Genomic DNA, 16471 nt, shown 5'->3' on the forward strand with positions numbered 1-16471 from the left:
CTAGAGATAATTATTATGATTTAGCTAGACTGCTTGCATTTTTGTCCTTAGATACTTCCATATAATTCCTGAAACTTGTACCACTCATGCAACGTCAGATGACTGGAAACATTACATTTTGTATATTTCTGACTTCTGAGGAACACGGTTGGAGGCCTGAGCTTAGGCAGGCCAAAGCAATTTAGAGGAAGGTTACATAATAAGCAATTAACAGGAAAATGGCTTTTCTGGCAGAAAAAAACAAGGCAGGTAAGGCAAGGCAGTGTTTCTCAACCTGGACAACTTGAAGATGTGTTGACTTCAACTCAAGAAGGCTACTAGAGCTAAAGCAGACAAATGCTGCCTGGGGAATTCTGGGAATTGTAGTCCGCACATTTTTAAGTTGCCAAGATTGCACTGAGGTAAGGGAAGCTAAGGTAAGATACATTGTACAGTGGGGCAATATATCAAATTTTAAATAAAGATTCACTGAGAAACTAAAGGCAGATTATAAGGGTGGAAGTAAAAGTAGGTCTTTAACAATGCAGAACAAAAATGGCATGCCAGATACAGCCTTTTTTATGCCAAATCCTTCCAGAGGAACAATTCTGTGGAATATTTCAAAAGTATTCAGAACTTTCATTCCCCACAGGATTCCCCAACCCCCGAACGTTCAACAATTCTTAAAATGGCCCATTTAAAAAAAATAGCAAAACCTTACATTTGGGAAAATAAAGTGATTGCTGGTAGAGTTGGATAACATGAGGAAGAAGTCTATGTTTTCTTTATGCAAAACATAATAATAATAAAAAATTCCAAAGATTTATAGTGTAAATAGAATTTACGATGTGCAGAGATTATGAAAGTAGAAACCTACTTGTGGTGTTTTTTTTTTTTTACTGACATGATTAAGACAGTCTGCAACTAGCTTTTTCACTTTTGCATAATGCATGCATTCTAAACCCAAATCCCAAGGATTTTAGTAAAGGAAGTCAATGTATGGCTTTAATATTAAAGAAATTGATAACTGTTAAATATATATATTTCTTGATACATAGGTCAACATACTTATGTCCTGTCAGTTGTGAAAAGATATCTGGAGCACCTCATAACATCATAGTGTATAACAGATCTCTCTTCTTTTAAGACATAAAGTTTCATAAAACTCAACATAAGGAACCAGAGTGCTGGTATGACTTAGCTTTGAATGTTCAGTCTGGAATCCTTATACTTGAATAAAGAGAGTTAAAATTCAAGGTTTAGAAATGGCTTTATCATATGATAAAGAAGGATTAGATGCGATTAATTTGTTTATGGCCTTATTAATTAGTTATGAAACAAGCAGAAAGCAAAGCAAAGCAGAAACAGGAGGTTAAACAACTGTATTAAAACCAAAGAGAAATTTCCAGAGATATATTGATGCTTCTCTAAAAAGGATATAATAAAAGTAAAATGAGAAAAAAAGTTTCAGAACATATTAAGATGACTGTAATACGAAACACCATGAATGGACACATGGAATGGTAACATGACAATAGACGTCAATAGAAAACATGCAAAATGAAGGAGAGTTCCTCTGACCTGTGACCTCTGACCTGATCATTACCTCCTGCTTTTCCAATTAAATAAAAACTGAAGTAAGAAAGACATGTGAAGTTTCTCAGATTTCACGCAAGTCTAATGCGGTCATCAAAAGTTCTAAGCTTTATTCTACAGTAAATAGTTTACCAAGTTTGGGTTTCAGGAGATTTACTCCAAATTGGTTAATTTCATTTGGTTAATTTCTTATTTTGACATTTTTTTAAAAGAAAAAGAATCTGTATTTCTCAAGTAAATGCATTATATTTCCAAGCAATTCTAATACAAAATGGCTTTATTATTACATCCTTGAAAATTCTATATTTTGTCAGTCCACATTAGCCAAAAAAAATAGCAGAAGTGATTTCATGTTTACATTACAAAGCTGTAATAAACCAAATAGTGAAACTAATTATCAGCAACAGTGCAGAATGCGCTTAAGATAATTGGCCCATTCTGGAACTGTTGGTCTTTGCATTCAACACTATTTGGATAAAGCTATGCCTTATGCAATGGAAAAATTATATTTAAATTACTGTAGTGCATTTTAAACTGCCCAGCATATTAACATAATTGCAAATCATGCAGCTGGTGATGTATTTCTATGGTTTTTGCTTAGCCTGTACCAGAGCTATATTTCTTCATGCAAATTTTGTAGCTGGACATGCTTGTGAGGGGAATCTAGCTTTCAAATGCTAGGCAGGGAATATGGGAGACTGTCAAAGGTCAAGCAGGACTCAGAAAGATGAGGAAAGACTACCGACCAGCCATCTGTTTCTCCTTACTCCTTCTCTTTTTCTCCAGGCGTTTGAGCCTCTTCTCTTCCCGTCTCTTGGCTTCTTCTTCTTCCTGATGCTGACGACATTTATGGAAATTCTCCACCACGACCCCCACAAACATGTTGAGCACAAAGAAGGCAACAATCAGCAGGAAGGAGATAAAGTAGAGAAGCATCCAAGGGTTATAGTTCATGACAGGCTATAAAATAAAGGGAGAAGCCATTACATTCTATCAGGATTAGAATTTAACACCGTCCATGAAAAATTTAGGAACTCCAAATATGTGTATTTCACATAAATATTTTTTGAAAGAGTAATCTCCAAAGCAAACACACCTATTTCTTGGGCTTCTGACAATGTTGTACCAAAACACCTACCTGTTGGTCTACTCCTACAGCATCCAATCCATCGTACATGATGTCCACCCACCCATCTTTAGATGCCAGAACAAATAAAGACATTAAAGCCTAGAAAAACAAAAGGAAACAAAGCATTTTAGCTGAGGAACGACAATATAATATATATCATATTCTACCAGCCTCCTGACTCATGTTTGAATTTATACTTTTTTCCTTTTTCAACTTAGTTGATAATAATAAGCCAACATTGCTTACCAGGAAAAAAGGTATCAAGTACTCACAAGAAGGGTTATTCCAACAAACAGGAACAACCTTACCTCTAACCTTCACCAATTTTTACTTAACCCTTATCATACTGATGAAATATGATTTCTTGGGGTAATAGTAAATTTATTTATGTAGAAGATTTCTATGGCCACCCAGTCATTCTCGGTGACTCTGGATAAAAACCCAATATAAAAGAATAAAAAACTCCCCATCCCCCTGGTGACAATACACTACCAAACAAGCCACTTGATGGGCTCCATTCCATGTTGAGTTTTCCAGACCATTGGCAAAACCAGGCCTTCAGGGCCTTATGAAGATATGTCAGATGGGTGGGTGAGTGGAACAATCTAATCTCTGCAGGGATATTATTCTGAAGGGAGGGAGCTACCAGAGAGAACACCCTTCTTCTGGGTCCTGCCAGTTGTACCTCCTTAGGAGATGGGACCTGCAACATACCTTGCCTCCCCACTCTAGTGGATTGGGTGGATATAACCAGGAAGAGATGGTCCCTTAGATAACTGGGTCCCAAGCCACGAAGGGCTTTAAAGGTGACAACCAACTTCTTGAATTCCACCCAGAAGCAAATCGGCAGCCAATGTAGCTCCCACAGGAGAGGTGACACACGTGCACACCTGAGCCTGCAAAAAATCATGTGGGTCAATGCACTTTGAACTAATTGGTGCTTCTGGATGCTTTTCAAGAGCAGCCCCATGTAGAGCGCATTGAAATAGTCAAGATGGATCTGAGATATCGGTTTGATTACACTATTGTACAGTCATTAAATGTCCAAAGAAAGAGTGTGGGCTGGTCTTAATTGTGAAAGGAATGTATACCAAGTGAGGATTTTTAAATATAGACAATATGACTAGGAAGTGCTGTAGATGATTTGCTATGGTGGCTGCAATATATACAAGGCTATTTCACATCTGCTTTGAATCTAGGCAAATAAGGGAGCATTGCAGCAGATTACTGTTCCATCAGTACCTGGCCAAGATTATCAAAATTATACTTGTGCCGGATCCATTTATAGTTGGCTTCTGCACAGTCTGACTTGTTGGTAATGTTCCTTGTGTCTTCCCCTTGGCAGACAAAAAACTTCCCCTTGAACAGCTGTGAAAAAGGAGAGAATACTCAGTCACTGAAATAATATGGGGAGATCTTTTTCTGTAGGCTTCCACAGTGTACCATTTGCAAATGTCTGATTTTTAAGCTCTTCCTACAGAGAGGCCCATCTGCATCTCACTTGAGCTTTTGGCATTAGCCCCAAAGCTTTTAGCCATCCAATTTTATGAAAGGAGTACTGTAGCATTGCTGGTTTTAAGCTGCTGCTATTCTTGATTTATGCAGGTTTTGCTGTATAATTATGGCATTATACATTTTATACTTTGCTGGTTTTCAAAAATATAGTAATGATTTAGTGTGAGCCCATGCTATTTCACTAAAAGATAGCATTAAAATACTTAACAATGAATGAACAAAGCATTTTTTTTCAGTAAAGAGGTCATGGCTGAGCCTTTCTCAGCTTGGAATCCCCTTAAAAATGCTCTTGTACAGTCTGCAAGGCTATACAAAACAATTTGTACAATGCTCTTGTAGGGTTAGGTTTTCAGATTGAAGTATGACAAATATATTTGAAAATCAGCCATTATTTGAAGACTCCAATTATTAATGCAAAGTTTGTTGTTCTGTAAAGTTTTTCAAGAATATTATCCCTTTGCCAATAGAGCTTTGGCATTCTGTTAAAGAACCATCTGAGTGCGACACAATGCTAGGATACATATACTTCCATCTTACTTATTACAAGTATTTATCCCATATCTTGCCTTGGAATTACTCTTGATGCTAATTTATGTTCCAGGCGAAATGTTCAGTTCAGCCTTAATGGATACTTCAACACAAATAAGCATAAAGACAAGCCATAGTTGGCTGGAGGCAGTGGGTTGTTAAAGACTTGGGTACCCCTTCCCTTTTTAATGATTATACCCTGGGAACTGCCAAGCAGGACATGAGGGCACTAGCAGTCTCCTGTCCTTGCCTCTTACCAATTAGTATTGTCTTAAAAACTGGTGCTAAAACATAGCTTTCCTGATCAGTAGCGACTAAAAAGCTTATTATCTCTCCTTTGGTCTGTAAGAATGGTAGAAACTATATGTCAATGGACTTATTAGTCTAGCTGTGAAGGCCACCAGGGAAGTAATAAGAGACTAGGTTTATAGATGCTGGTATATACATTCTTGAGGGAGAAGCATTTATCTCTCAGCTTGAAAGAAACAATGGTGTGCCTCCTTCTTAAGAATCTATGTCCTGACCCAACTATTTTATACAACTATTCTGGCTCTAACTTTATATTTTTTTGGACAGTGCACTCTAGGGAAGGTTTTGGAAGGTGGTCAGCATAAAGCTATAGATTATTTAGACCTTTGTTAATCAGGATTCATGCCTGACTCTGGGATGGAAATCAGAATGTTCGCCCTGTTGGATGATCTTCACCAGGACTGGGATGGAGTGTTTGGCCAGACCTTTTCTGAATCTCTGGGTAGCTTTCATTTCCTTCAAATATGCTATCCTTCTGGAACAACTAAGACCACTAGGAGTGGGAGACACTGTGTTGAAGTAGTCTCCCCTTTCCCCCTAAGTGTTTTATTTTAGTTAGTGACGGTGGGGGGACAGGTTGAACTCTCAGCTACTCCAGTGTGGGTTCAGCGAGCTCAACCCTCTCCTACTGTTTAGCAGGAAATATGAAACTGCCTTTGAACTATGGTGCTGAAGAAGATTCCTGCGACTCCCTTGGACTGCAAGGCAATTAAATCGGTCAGTGCTAGAGGAGATCAACCCTGACTGCTCTTTAGAAGGCCAGATCCTGAAGAGGAAACTCAAGTACTTTGGCCACAAAATGAGAAGGACTCACTGGAGAAGAGCCTAATGCTGGGAAGGATTGAGGGCAAAGAAGGAGGGGATGATAGAGAATGAGGTGGATGGATGGAGTCACCGAAGCAGTCGGAGTTAGCTTAAATGGACTCCAGGGGATGGTAGAGGACAGCAAGGTCTGCAGGAACATTGTCCATGGGGTTGCGATGGGTCGGGCATGACTTTGCAACTAACAACGACAATGAAACTGCTAGAAAAAGTCATTTGGGTTTGGACCATTCCCACCCTGTTGGACTTCCAAAAAGATGCAAAGGCAAGGCTCTTCAGGAAATCATTAGGGATGGTGGAGATTTACCTACCAACCTTAGATGGCACAGTTAGCAAACATTTTTGCTAGATTATAATGGTTTTAATCTTGTTACTAATATAAACTGCTCAGAATTAATGGGAACTGAGAGGCATAGAAACGATAGTAAATGAATATAACAGATAAATTATATATTCAAGGTCAACCCCCCCCCCATTTTTTAGTGGGACTTCATTTCAACTATTGTTGGAAAAATCTTGGAATTTACTTTTTTTAAGTGAAAATATTTACATTTTGCTTCTCCTTAGATTTATGGTGTATTTACAAAGCACTTAATTAAACCCTTAAGACAGCCACAATGTATGTCCTTTAAAAATATAGACATTAATTCACTAAGAACCGCAAGGAGATCAAAGTAGAAATTAAATTTATGAGTTCAGCTATCAAAACCTGTTCAGATAAATGGAACTTAAAATTCTTTTTTCTCCCAAAATTTTAGCAAGGGGAAGAACTGATGCGCCACTTCCAAAAGGAGAGATTAAAACCTCAACCATATTACTGATGAAGTTATGATTAGCATAGCTGTTGTTTTGACTGCTACCAGGACAGAAGCTAAGCATGGCAAGCTGGCTGAACAACAGCCATGTATAAAGAGAATGGCTTACTTTTTTTAACTGGAGTTTAATCCTACTTAAATAAGCATGATGTACTGGCTGCTGGGTTAAATAAGAGACAAGAGTGCACATCTGAAAAAGTGACACACCGAAGGGAAGAGTTTTGAAAAGTGCTCTTCTCCTATTTGAGCAGAGACCTTATCTGAAATTCTTTATACAGAAAGCAGAGAAAGCACTGGCATTACTTTGTGTTGAATCAAGCCAAACTACCCTTAAAGTCTTGATATCAACAATATCAGATGTGATTATCAACCAGGAGAAAACTATAAAAATCCTAGGGGATTAATTTTGTCACATATTCAATGGCAAACATGAAGTGGCAGAGCATGACAGCTATTATGGCGTGTATTAGCCTAAGCTGAGATGCCTTCACTTTTTTATCGAGTGACAGCAGGTCCTAGAATGGTCATGCCTTGTTTCCCTATGGCAAGGCACTATTTTCGCTAGCTTTTAAAATATCACCTCTTTATCTGAACTCTAGAATAAATGTCAAACCTGTGAGCAGTCCAAATAATAGGGATCAGCACACTCAGTGACAGATCTCACATAAGATGGCATTTTATTTATTTATTTCCTATCTAGGAGAACTAACTGGGTAGTAGCAGCATAGAAAGCATCAACAGTGCGTGAGTTCTCCTAGCTTAATCATAGTTGGGCACTAATTCTGCCAAACAACCCTACCAAACAACAGCAAACTTCTTCAAAATAAAACAAGCTAACCAGATTCTTACCATAGTGTCTTATGACAATAATTTGTTGTTATTTAATCTACAGCAATGGAAGATAAGACAGAACCCAGGAATCAACATATTTGGAAAGAGTTCCAAGCAAGGAATAGAATCAGTGGTGGGTTTCAAATTTTTTTAGAACCTCTTCTGTAGGTGTGGCCTGCTTTGTGGGAGTGGCTTGTGGCCAACTTGTAAAATGTGGTGAAACTCACTTAACAACACTCTTGCTTAGCAACCAAAATGTTGGCTCAGAAACTCTGGCATTTGAAGCACGCAAGTCTTAAAGCTGTCAAATTACAAGACCCTTGCACCCCTAACCCTTTAGAAAAAAAACCCAGGGGTGTTCAAACTTGACAGGTTTAAGACTTGTGGGCTTGAACTCCCAGAATTCCTCTTCTCAGTCTTCATCTTGATGATGTGCGAATGGGCGGGGGTGGAGGGAGCTGGAACTGGTTCTAAACGGCACTGTAGATTTGTGGAACCTCTTCTATAGAAGAGGTTAGAACTAGCAGGAACCCACCCCTAAATAGAATATCCAATAGACAATTCTTGTGTTTGAGAAGTGGGATTGATTGATTGATTGATTGATTGATTGACTGATTACATTCTATCAAGATTGTTCCAACTCTTCAAGATATCAGAAGACTTTCTCCAGAATGATCTGTCCCCATGCTGACCTTTCTGGTTTCCTAATGGTACAGCCCTTGCCACTACAATAGAGTTCCTCCTTCTTGCTGATGATCATTCTTCCACCTTTGTGAAATTCTCAAGGGATTTGAGTCTTTACACAATATGTCCAAAATATGACTTGACCATTGTTTGACAACACTAGATTAACTTGTTCAACCATTTGTTTTTCGCCAAAGTCTTTCCAACATCAGAGTTCAAAAACATTAGTATTTTTTTATCTTGCATTTTCAAAGTCCAATTTTTGCTTTCATAGTATATTACCAGAAGGCTTGAAGGACCAGGCTTAGCACCAATTATCCTGTAGAAAATCTATGGGATCACTAAAAGTTGACACCAGTTTGACACCAATCAAATGTCCATGTTATTATCAATTTTAAGGTTGGTTGTTGTATGTTGTCATTAGTTTGATCTCGTGATTGAAATGTTCAATGGCAGCACACTTCAATCTGCTAATGCCTAAAATGTCAATATGCAGAACTTTTTGTCTTTTACTATGCTGAGTTATTCCATGTTCATGCTCTTTTCATTCTATGTTTCCACTGTAATTCCCTTTTTGTAGCTTATTCTTATTTTTGCATTACATCAGCAATTAAATATCCAGAAGGCTTTATAATCTGGCTGTGTCATAAATACCATTGTTACTTCAAAGGATCCTCAAGTCTTTCTAAGTAACATGTTGCGTATCATCTGACCTGATGGGTATACCATCTGGCACTATATTATCAATCATTTTATATGACCTATCTAGGTTGTTTTCTTGGTAAAATATAGGACTGCTTTACCTTTCCCTGCTTGAAATAATGCCTTTGCCGTTGTTGTTAAAGTGATCATTCAACATGTTCCCATCAGCATTGGGACTCACTTACCTTCCCTACTGGTTCGCAAATGTGAGCGTGTGCGCTCGTTTCGCTCACACACACCACATCTGAGCATGTGCACAGTCTTCTGCACTTCTGATCTAGTGCTCAAGCATTAGATCGGGGCGGGTGGGCGGAGCCTCCTGCAGCCACCGCTAACAGTTTGCCTGAACTGCAGAGAACCGGCTGAATACCATCTTTGGTTACCATATTGCTGCTTCCCTACATAGCCAAGCTTTAACTGGTCAGCTGGTGTGACCTTGATATTTTGAATGACGCTGAGGGGGAGTACATGACATGAAAGCCAGCTGGGTGAACTTAAGTCAGTCACTGTCTCTGAGCCCTATTCACCTCATAGGGTAGTAGTTGTGTGGAAAATAGGAGGAGGAAGGTTTATTGGATATGTTTGCCACCTTTGAGCATTATTTATAAAAATAATAAAGGTGAAAAACAAACAAGCACCCTTGGTATATATTTTCTGCAGTCTTTACTCATCCCTCCCAGGGGCTTCCATCCCCACTATGAGGCAGCATAGCAGGACTTGGGAAGGAAGAAATGGCACTAAATATGGATAAATATAAGGCTTACAAATGCCAAACATGAGCTCTGGTTTAGTTGCAAGGATAAAACAGATATAACAAATTATGTATCAGCACATTTCTCCATAAATAATGTATGATGAGAACAGATGGGCACATCATTAAATTACTATGCATCTTGCAATCAATTAAAAAACAAACCACTGGCATTATAAAAAATGTGGAATGAGCGTAAATTTCAGTTTTTTTCATTCCAAGTTTTGATTGGTTTACAAAGAATGCTCAATCATATTATTATATTTAATACTGCTATGGATATTTTTCTATCGAGATCATGTGTTTATCTAAAAGGAGGAGAGCTCTGAACTTAACTTTCAAAAAAGTAGATAGAAAAAAATGAAATCCCTGCACAATATCTTTCTTGTTAATCTCGTATGTCAAATCTATCTGACACCAATGAGGATTCCCATGCCCTCTACAACTGTGCACTGATGTATAGGTATGTATGTATGTATGTATGTATGTATGTATGTATGTATGTATGTATGCATATATGCATGTATGTATAAGAATAAAGAAAGAAACTGATGAAGAAGAAGGGAAGAAATTGGCATCCACGAGAACCATTGCACGATCATGCAGAGTAACATAAGTCACTCTCACCAAAGGCATGCACAGTGCCAAAATCTTATAATTTTGTAATATTTTTAAAGATTTTGATAATCTCAACATGTAGAATTTAAACTCATGAGCATGCTGAAATCTTGCACACGCTTTCCTGAAATATTTCAAGATTTCATGGGAGGACATAGAAACTTCCTAAGAGTTGGTGATCTTTTGAAATGTTGCCCATCATGGTTTAATTTAGGAGCTCTACAGACTTCATATATGAATGTCACAAGTGCCATTCTGCTTTCCCTGCATTATATGCCCACTGTTGTGATCCAGTGTTATATACTGATCTCTAAAAGCATTTTGTATGAAGCAGCTCTAGAACACTGAAGTATGGACTTCTTTCCTTCTTTCTTAGATGCGTCAGCACTTGTAAACACCTCTCATAAGAGACATCAATATTAGAAAATATTGATGTTTATGAAATTGTCAAACCCTCTGTACTGAATGAGTAAAGTAAAGTTCTCAGGGAACTGTACCCAGAACCTACCTGGACTCCCAAGATGCCAAAAATGATGAAAAAAGCACAGCAAATCACAACAATGTTTCCAATGGGCTTCAGGGAGGACATCAGGGTTTCCACAACCAACTTCAACCCTTGTGCTCGACTGATGACCCTGAAAGGCAAAAGTGGCTTATTAAAAGAACCCTAGGACACGAGACTAACAAACCACTTGGAAGACAGCCTTCAAATAGTTTACAAAGGACTAATCAATACATAGAAGAGGAAATATGGAACTGCTAATGTGCCAGTGAGAGAGTTCCATTGACTGACACCTATTCTGTTCAATAGTCGTCATCAGACCCAAGAGAGGAAAACTCTCTGTATATTAGGCAATACATTTTTCCAACAATGATAATGACTACAGCAGGCTAAAAGTGATGCATGGCATTATCACTTTACAATAGTTTAGCTAGAAATAGAAAGGCTGTATTTCTTCTTAATGTCTGTATGGTTTGTTTGTTTGTTTTTTTAATTTTCCTCTATGCCACAAAAACTTTATTTTATTGAATTACAAAAATTTCTGTAGGAGTCTGTTCTAAAAAGTGACTTGCTGGCTGAGGATTCTAGGAACTGAAGTCCATACATCTTAAGGTGGTCAAATTTGAAAAACACTTACATAAAAGTATTTGCTATCATAAATGGAATGAGTATTGTAGAACACCTGACTTCTTGGGTTGTAGCCTTGGGTCAATTTTTAGGAAAAGCAGCTCATGTAATGTAGTAGTTGAGATCCTGGACTAGAGAAACCCATCTTCAGCTATGAAAACCCACAGGGTGACACTGACCAACCACTGATTCCTTAGCTCCACTTTGAAGAGCAGATAGGACAGTGGCAAAACACCCAAAGTAACTGGATTGCAGGGTAATATAATACTTTGCAGCTGTAGACATTTCTGAACAGTTGAATTTACAGATTTTGCCAGATGCTGACCTAAAAAAAGACATTTTGCCCACAGGCATTTTAAAACAATAGAATCTAGTGATTGTTAAGAGTAGCACATGCAACTTATATTCTTTCCCCTTAAGGCAGTAAGTTCCCCTTACTGCCAACAAAAATGTCAAAAATATGAGGAAAATTCTATATCAAAGGACAAAAATTGCAGGCAGTAGCCTAATATATTTCACACAGTGGAGAACCTCCTTAGATTTATTTTATTTTTGATGTGTCTCTGTAATGGGATGTGAGAATAACCTTGGGAGACAGAAGGAAGAGCCACGGCCCTAGACAATGATGTGGTAAGAGAAATCTGAGTCCAAAGAAAGGAAAGGGCTGGAAAAAGTTACTGAGAAGGGACCCACCCTAATTCACTAGGAAGTAAAGTTAGGGAAGGTGAGGGAAATACTTTCAGACTTTTAAGATTCTGTTACTCATGGTTTGGGCTTCCAGTCTGGTTGTCCCAAAGGTGATTTTTCAAGAGACAACTGGACTTTATGGTTTTTCTTTGAAGATGTTTCACTTCTTGGATGAGAAGTGAAACGTCTTCAAAGAAAAACCAGAAAGTCCAGTTGCGTCTTGAAAAAGCACCTTTGGGACAACCATAACCTGGATGACTGAGAATCTCCATAGTTGGTTCCAATCTGAACGACTTTGAAGTGCTGACAGTCTATACTTCAGCTCAGTTTCCTATAACTTGGACTATCACATCTCTACTCTTATAATGACCAAAACTGAATGAACAAATGAAACCTTCACAACCTTAGTTTTACTAGTTCCCTCATTGCCACGTTAAACAGTAATCTGTTTGTCAACATGGACAATGCAGAGTTTAGCTTCATATTCATATTACAGAGCAAAATTCAACAGTCAAGAATGTTAGGAATATAGTCTAACAGTTGGGTTAGCAACATATAAGCCATGATAGTAGTACTGTTTCTTTAAGTACTGCTGTAAATGTGATTTGTTGCTGTTACCTCAAGCGGCCATAAGATGGAGCCAGAATGACTGTTAGCTGTTTTGTTAGATGCTGAGCTCGGATACTGGTTGTAGATGTGTCATGAATTACTGTGAGTTTTGCTACTGTTAGCGACTTTGTGTGCTGAACTGATTATATGATACTGGACTGTGTTTGTTGGATCACCCCTTAACTGAGAACGTTGATAACTGACTGACTTAACCATGTATGAATTGGACTCTTGAATAGCTCTATTTCCACAGAAGTAAAGTACTATCTGTTTTTACAATTCAGTGCCTCCATATGTTGGTTTATGCGTTCTGCCAAACCACTCTCACTACGTTTCTCTGCACGCACTCGTTCTCCTAACAGGGAGCTTACCTAACAAAGTCTCTTCTTTCCTGTGTCCAAAGGTTTGTTTCTAGCAAAAGTCGGAATCAATTATTATAATCTAACAATCACTAGTGATACTATTACTAGCGATACTATTACAATTATTTGCAATTTCTGAACTGCCATTAAGAGAAATCTCTTTCCATTTCTTATTTTGCATCTTTTCCAAATGTGTTACACATTATTCTAATAATGTGTATTTTTTCTACATTTCATTTCTCATTAAAAGCTAAAATTAATATAGTACTGTTTGTCATCCTTTTCTCGTAATTATTTGCATTCTCAGGAAAACAGACTTTGGCTGATCTCACTAGAAGGACTTTCTTAATTTAATTGACCTCAAATGCTTTAATTCTCACATAGTTGTGGTGTGACATTATTTCACCTAAATACATAGCAGCATTACTCAAATTAGATTTATATTTTCAGTGCCATTTGTTAATTCTGATTTTATTTTGGCTGATCCATTACCTGCTATATTAGCCTTTAACATTGGCTAAATGTCCTTTGGAATTACTATTTTAAGATTTCTCAGTCAAACATATTTGTAGGAACATATTTGGGCAACAGATCCGGTCATTTTTTTCCAAGCAAAATTACAAATACTCATAATTATTAAATACGCAACAGGATATTTTGTCCTTCCTTCTTTATGCATCAATATACCCAACTGCATATTTTAACAATGATTCTACAAATCACTATTATGAATGTGCTTCCATATGTGCAATAATAAATTCCATATCCCTTAAGTAACTCTGGTTGGGTCACACATACTTAGCTTCAGAATAGATCAAACATACTTAGCTTCAGAAAGGTCATTCAGCTCCTGTGAGTACAAGAGTGTTGTATGAAGCTACCTGAATACTTAATCACATCATTGGCCCATCTTACTCAATTCTTGAGAAGTTTCAACATACAGTTTAGCGTGACTTGAATAAATTGAAACAAGCTTCAAGCTTGAATGCTTTCCTCTTTTCCTTCCATACAAATATGAAGAAAAGTTTGGAACATTTCACTTCCTTTCTTTATATTTGAAGTTTGTTCTATTACTCGAGCTAACAGACTAAGTATAGTTGATGGACATGAAAAAGCTGTGTTTAATGTAAATGAGAGCCAAAACATTTTGAAGTTGTCTTTGTAGCCATATGGAAAAACAGAAAGTCCATGTTCCAGACTGATAACTTAAAATGATTTAAATATGGGGTGGTTGCTATATCACCTCCTTTCAAAATATTTATTTATTTACAGTACATCATAGTTTTATTATTTTTATAAATAATTCAAAGTGGTGAATATATATATTATGTATGTGCAGGCGCTGCAGGAAGGTTTCACTCCGATCTGTGCGTAGGCACGGGAAAATGCTTTAAACCTATTGGCTAACGGCTGACAGCTCTCTATAAAGAGCACTGCCAGCCGACAGCCTGTGTCTTTTGCTAGAATGTAACTCTACAGTTACAGAATAAAGAGTTTGTTGTTTCCATTGGCTTCGATTCCACTCTTTGCCCAAACTTAACAATATCCATCACTCCTTCCTCCTCATTTTTCCCCTCACAACAACAACCCTATGAGGGATATTGGGCTGAGATAGAGTGACTGGCCCAAAGCTGGCTTATGTGGCTAAGGTGGGACTTGAACTCAATGTCTCCAGTTTTCTAGCCTGGTGCCTTAACCACTAGACCATTCATTTCCTTAGGCATTTCCTGAACCTGGGTCGTTTTCCAGGCAAAGATGAAGCCTTCTCCTCAGAAACAGCAGAGATCATATCACAGAAAATCAGATTCTACCTTCCATCTCTCTATAGGACTACCAAAAGTCATATTTTGCATTCTCCATGGGGACTAATATAGATGAATTCTAATCTTATACGTTTTACAGATCAAGCTCCAAAAATGAATAAAATTTCTCAAATCCATTCTCAACTCCCAACTCCCTTTTAGTTGATTTGATCTTAACCTTTGATGTGAGTTATACCTTTCTAAACTCTCCTTTTACTAACTCGACTCTGCTATATTTTTTTCAGGAACTTTAATCATGGAGCAACCTAATGAATAGGCGAGGATATGTCGTAACTGTGGATTATAGTCTTACAGTTGGATAGTGTCAATATTGCAGTCAATAGAGAAGGTAGAGGTGTATAAGAAAACCAAGCAGCTGGGATTACTGCACTAAGGCTTCCTAAAATCAAGAAGAAGCATATGGACAATGGACATTAATAGTGATTTGCTCTGTGATAGTGTCCCCTCCTCCCTGAACCAGCCTTCTACTACCTGTCATATTCCTATGTTAGAACTATAACTCTCAAGCATTTGATATTATGAGAAATGAAGTTTTGATCTGTATGGAGGGCACCAGATTAGAAAAAAAAACAACAGACTTAACAATTACAGTTAGTCCCCGACTGACAACAGTTCTTTTAGTGAAAGTCTAAAGTTACAAAAGGTACTGAAAAAAGTGACTTATGACCATTTCCCACATTTTGGTCACATGACCAAAATCCAGTTGCTTGGTAATGGACTCATATTTATGACAATTGCAGTAACTTGCTTCTCAGCATAGACCCAAAAAATATGACGTGGAAGGGAAAGAAGAAGTAGAGGAGGAGGAGGAGGAGGAGGAGGAGGAGGAGGAGGAGGAGGAGGAGGAGGAGGAGGAAAAGGCAGCTAATAATACGGAAGTAGCCTCTAAACATTTCTTGAAATTACAAACATATGAAATTGTTTTAATAATGAGTTAGAACATTGGTTGCTCAATACTGTCTACATTTGTTTCTCCCAGACTGGCATTCTTAATAAGTATATTAGGAACGCTTTTCACTTTGAAAATAAGTAAAAGCTCCTGAAAGACTTTGCTTGAATTACACAATTGCTCCCTCCTGAAGCACGTTTGTTACTTCGTGTTTGATCCTTTGTTGAGGATTGGGACTGGCAGTGTTCTGGTAGCATCCTTTCTTCCACAGTCCCTTTGGTCAGTTGTAGTTAACTACAAAGCTGCAGGATTATACAAATCAAAATAGTTGTCCCCGCCCCATCCCTCCAGGTTTAAGTATTTAAAAAGACTGTCATCCTTAATTCAACTCAGAGACTTTTCATCCTGAATTTCCTTCCCTTAAACCCCCTCCGTGTCTGAAGAGTGGGCCTTTTCTCTTTGTCTTGAGTGTTAAGTGTTCCAGTGGCTGCAGCAGTTGTATTTTCTCAGGGAAACTCCCTCATCCTTACCAGCTTTCCTTTATTAGGGGAAATCTTGGGACACGAGGGGCAGTTCATCCCTTTTTGTGGATATAACAGGTTTTAGGTTTATTGGACTTAATAAATGTATAATGCAGCCATTCCTGGTCTGGCGATTTCCAGATGGTCTGGGATGCCAACTGTTTATTAAAGA

At 37.9% G+C, this 16471-nt stretch overlaps 1 protein-coding gene across 1 annotated transcript in view; it reads right to left on the reverse strand.

The window, feature by feature from the left end:
• Nucleotides 1-16471, reverse strand: part of CACNA1G (calcium voltage-gated channel subunit alpha1 G) — a 484357-nt gene that overhangs the window by 66245 nt on the left and 401641 nt on the right. The window contains exons 22-25 of the mRNA XM_032212057.1: nucleotides 10788-10914; nucleotides 3947-4072; nucleotides 2714-2803; nucleotides 2343-2535 (exon numbers count right to left, since the gene is read on the reverse strand). Coding sequence (XP_032067948.1) covers nucleotides 2343-2535; nucleotides 2714-2803; nucleotides 3947-4072; nucleotides 10788-10914 — 536 coding nt within the window. The remainder of the gene's footprint in view (nucleotides 1-2342; nucleotides 2536-2713; nucleotides 2804-3946; nucleotides 4073-10787; nucleotides 10915-16471) is intronic.

This window comes from Thamnophis elegans, chromosome 2 (genome assembly GCF_009769535.1).
Source record: "Thamnophis elegans isolate rThaEle1 chromosome 2, rThaEle1.pri, whole genome shotgun sequence".
Classification (NCBI taxonomy): Eukaryota; Metazoa; Chordata; class Lepidosauria; order Squamata; family Colubridae; genus Thamnophis; species Thamnophis elegans.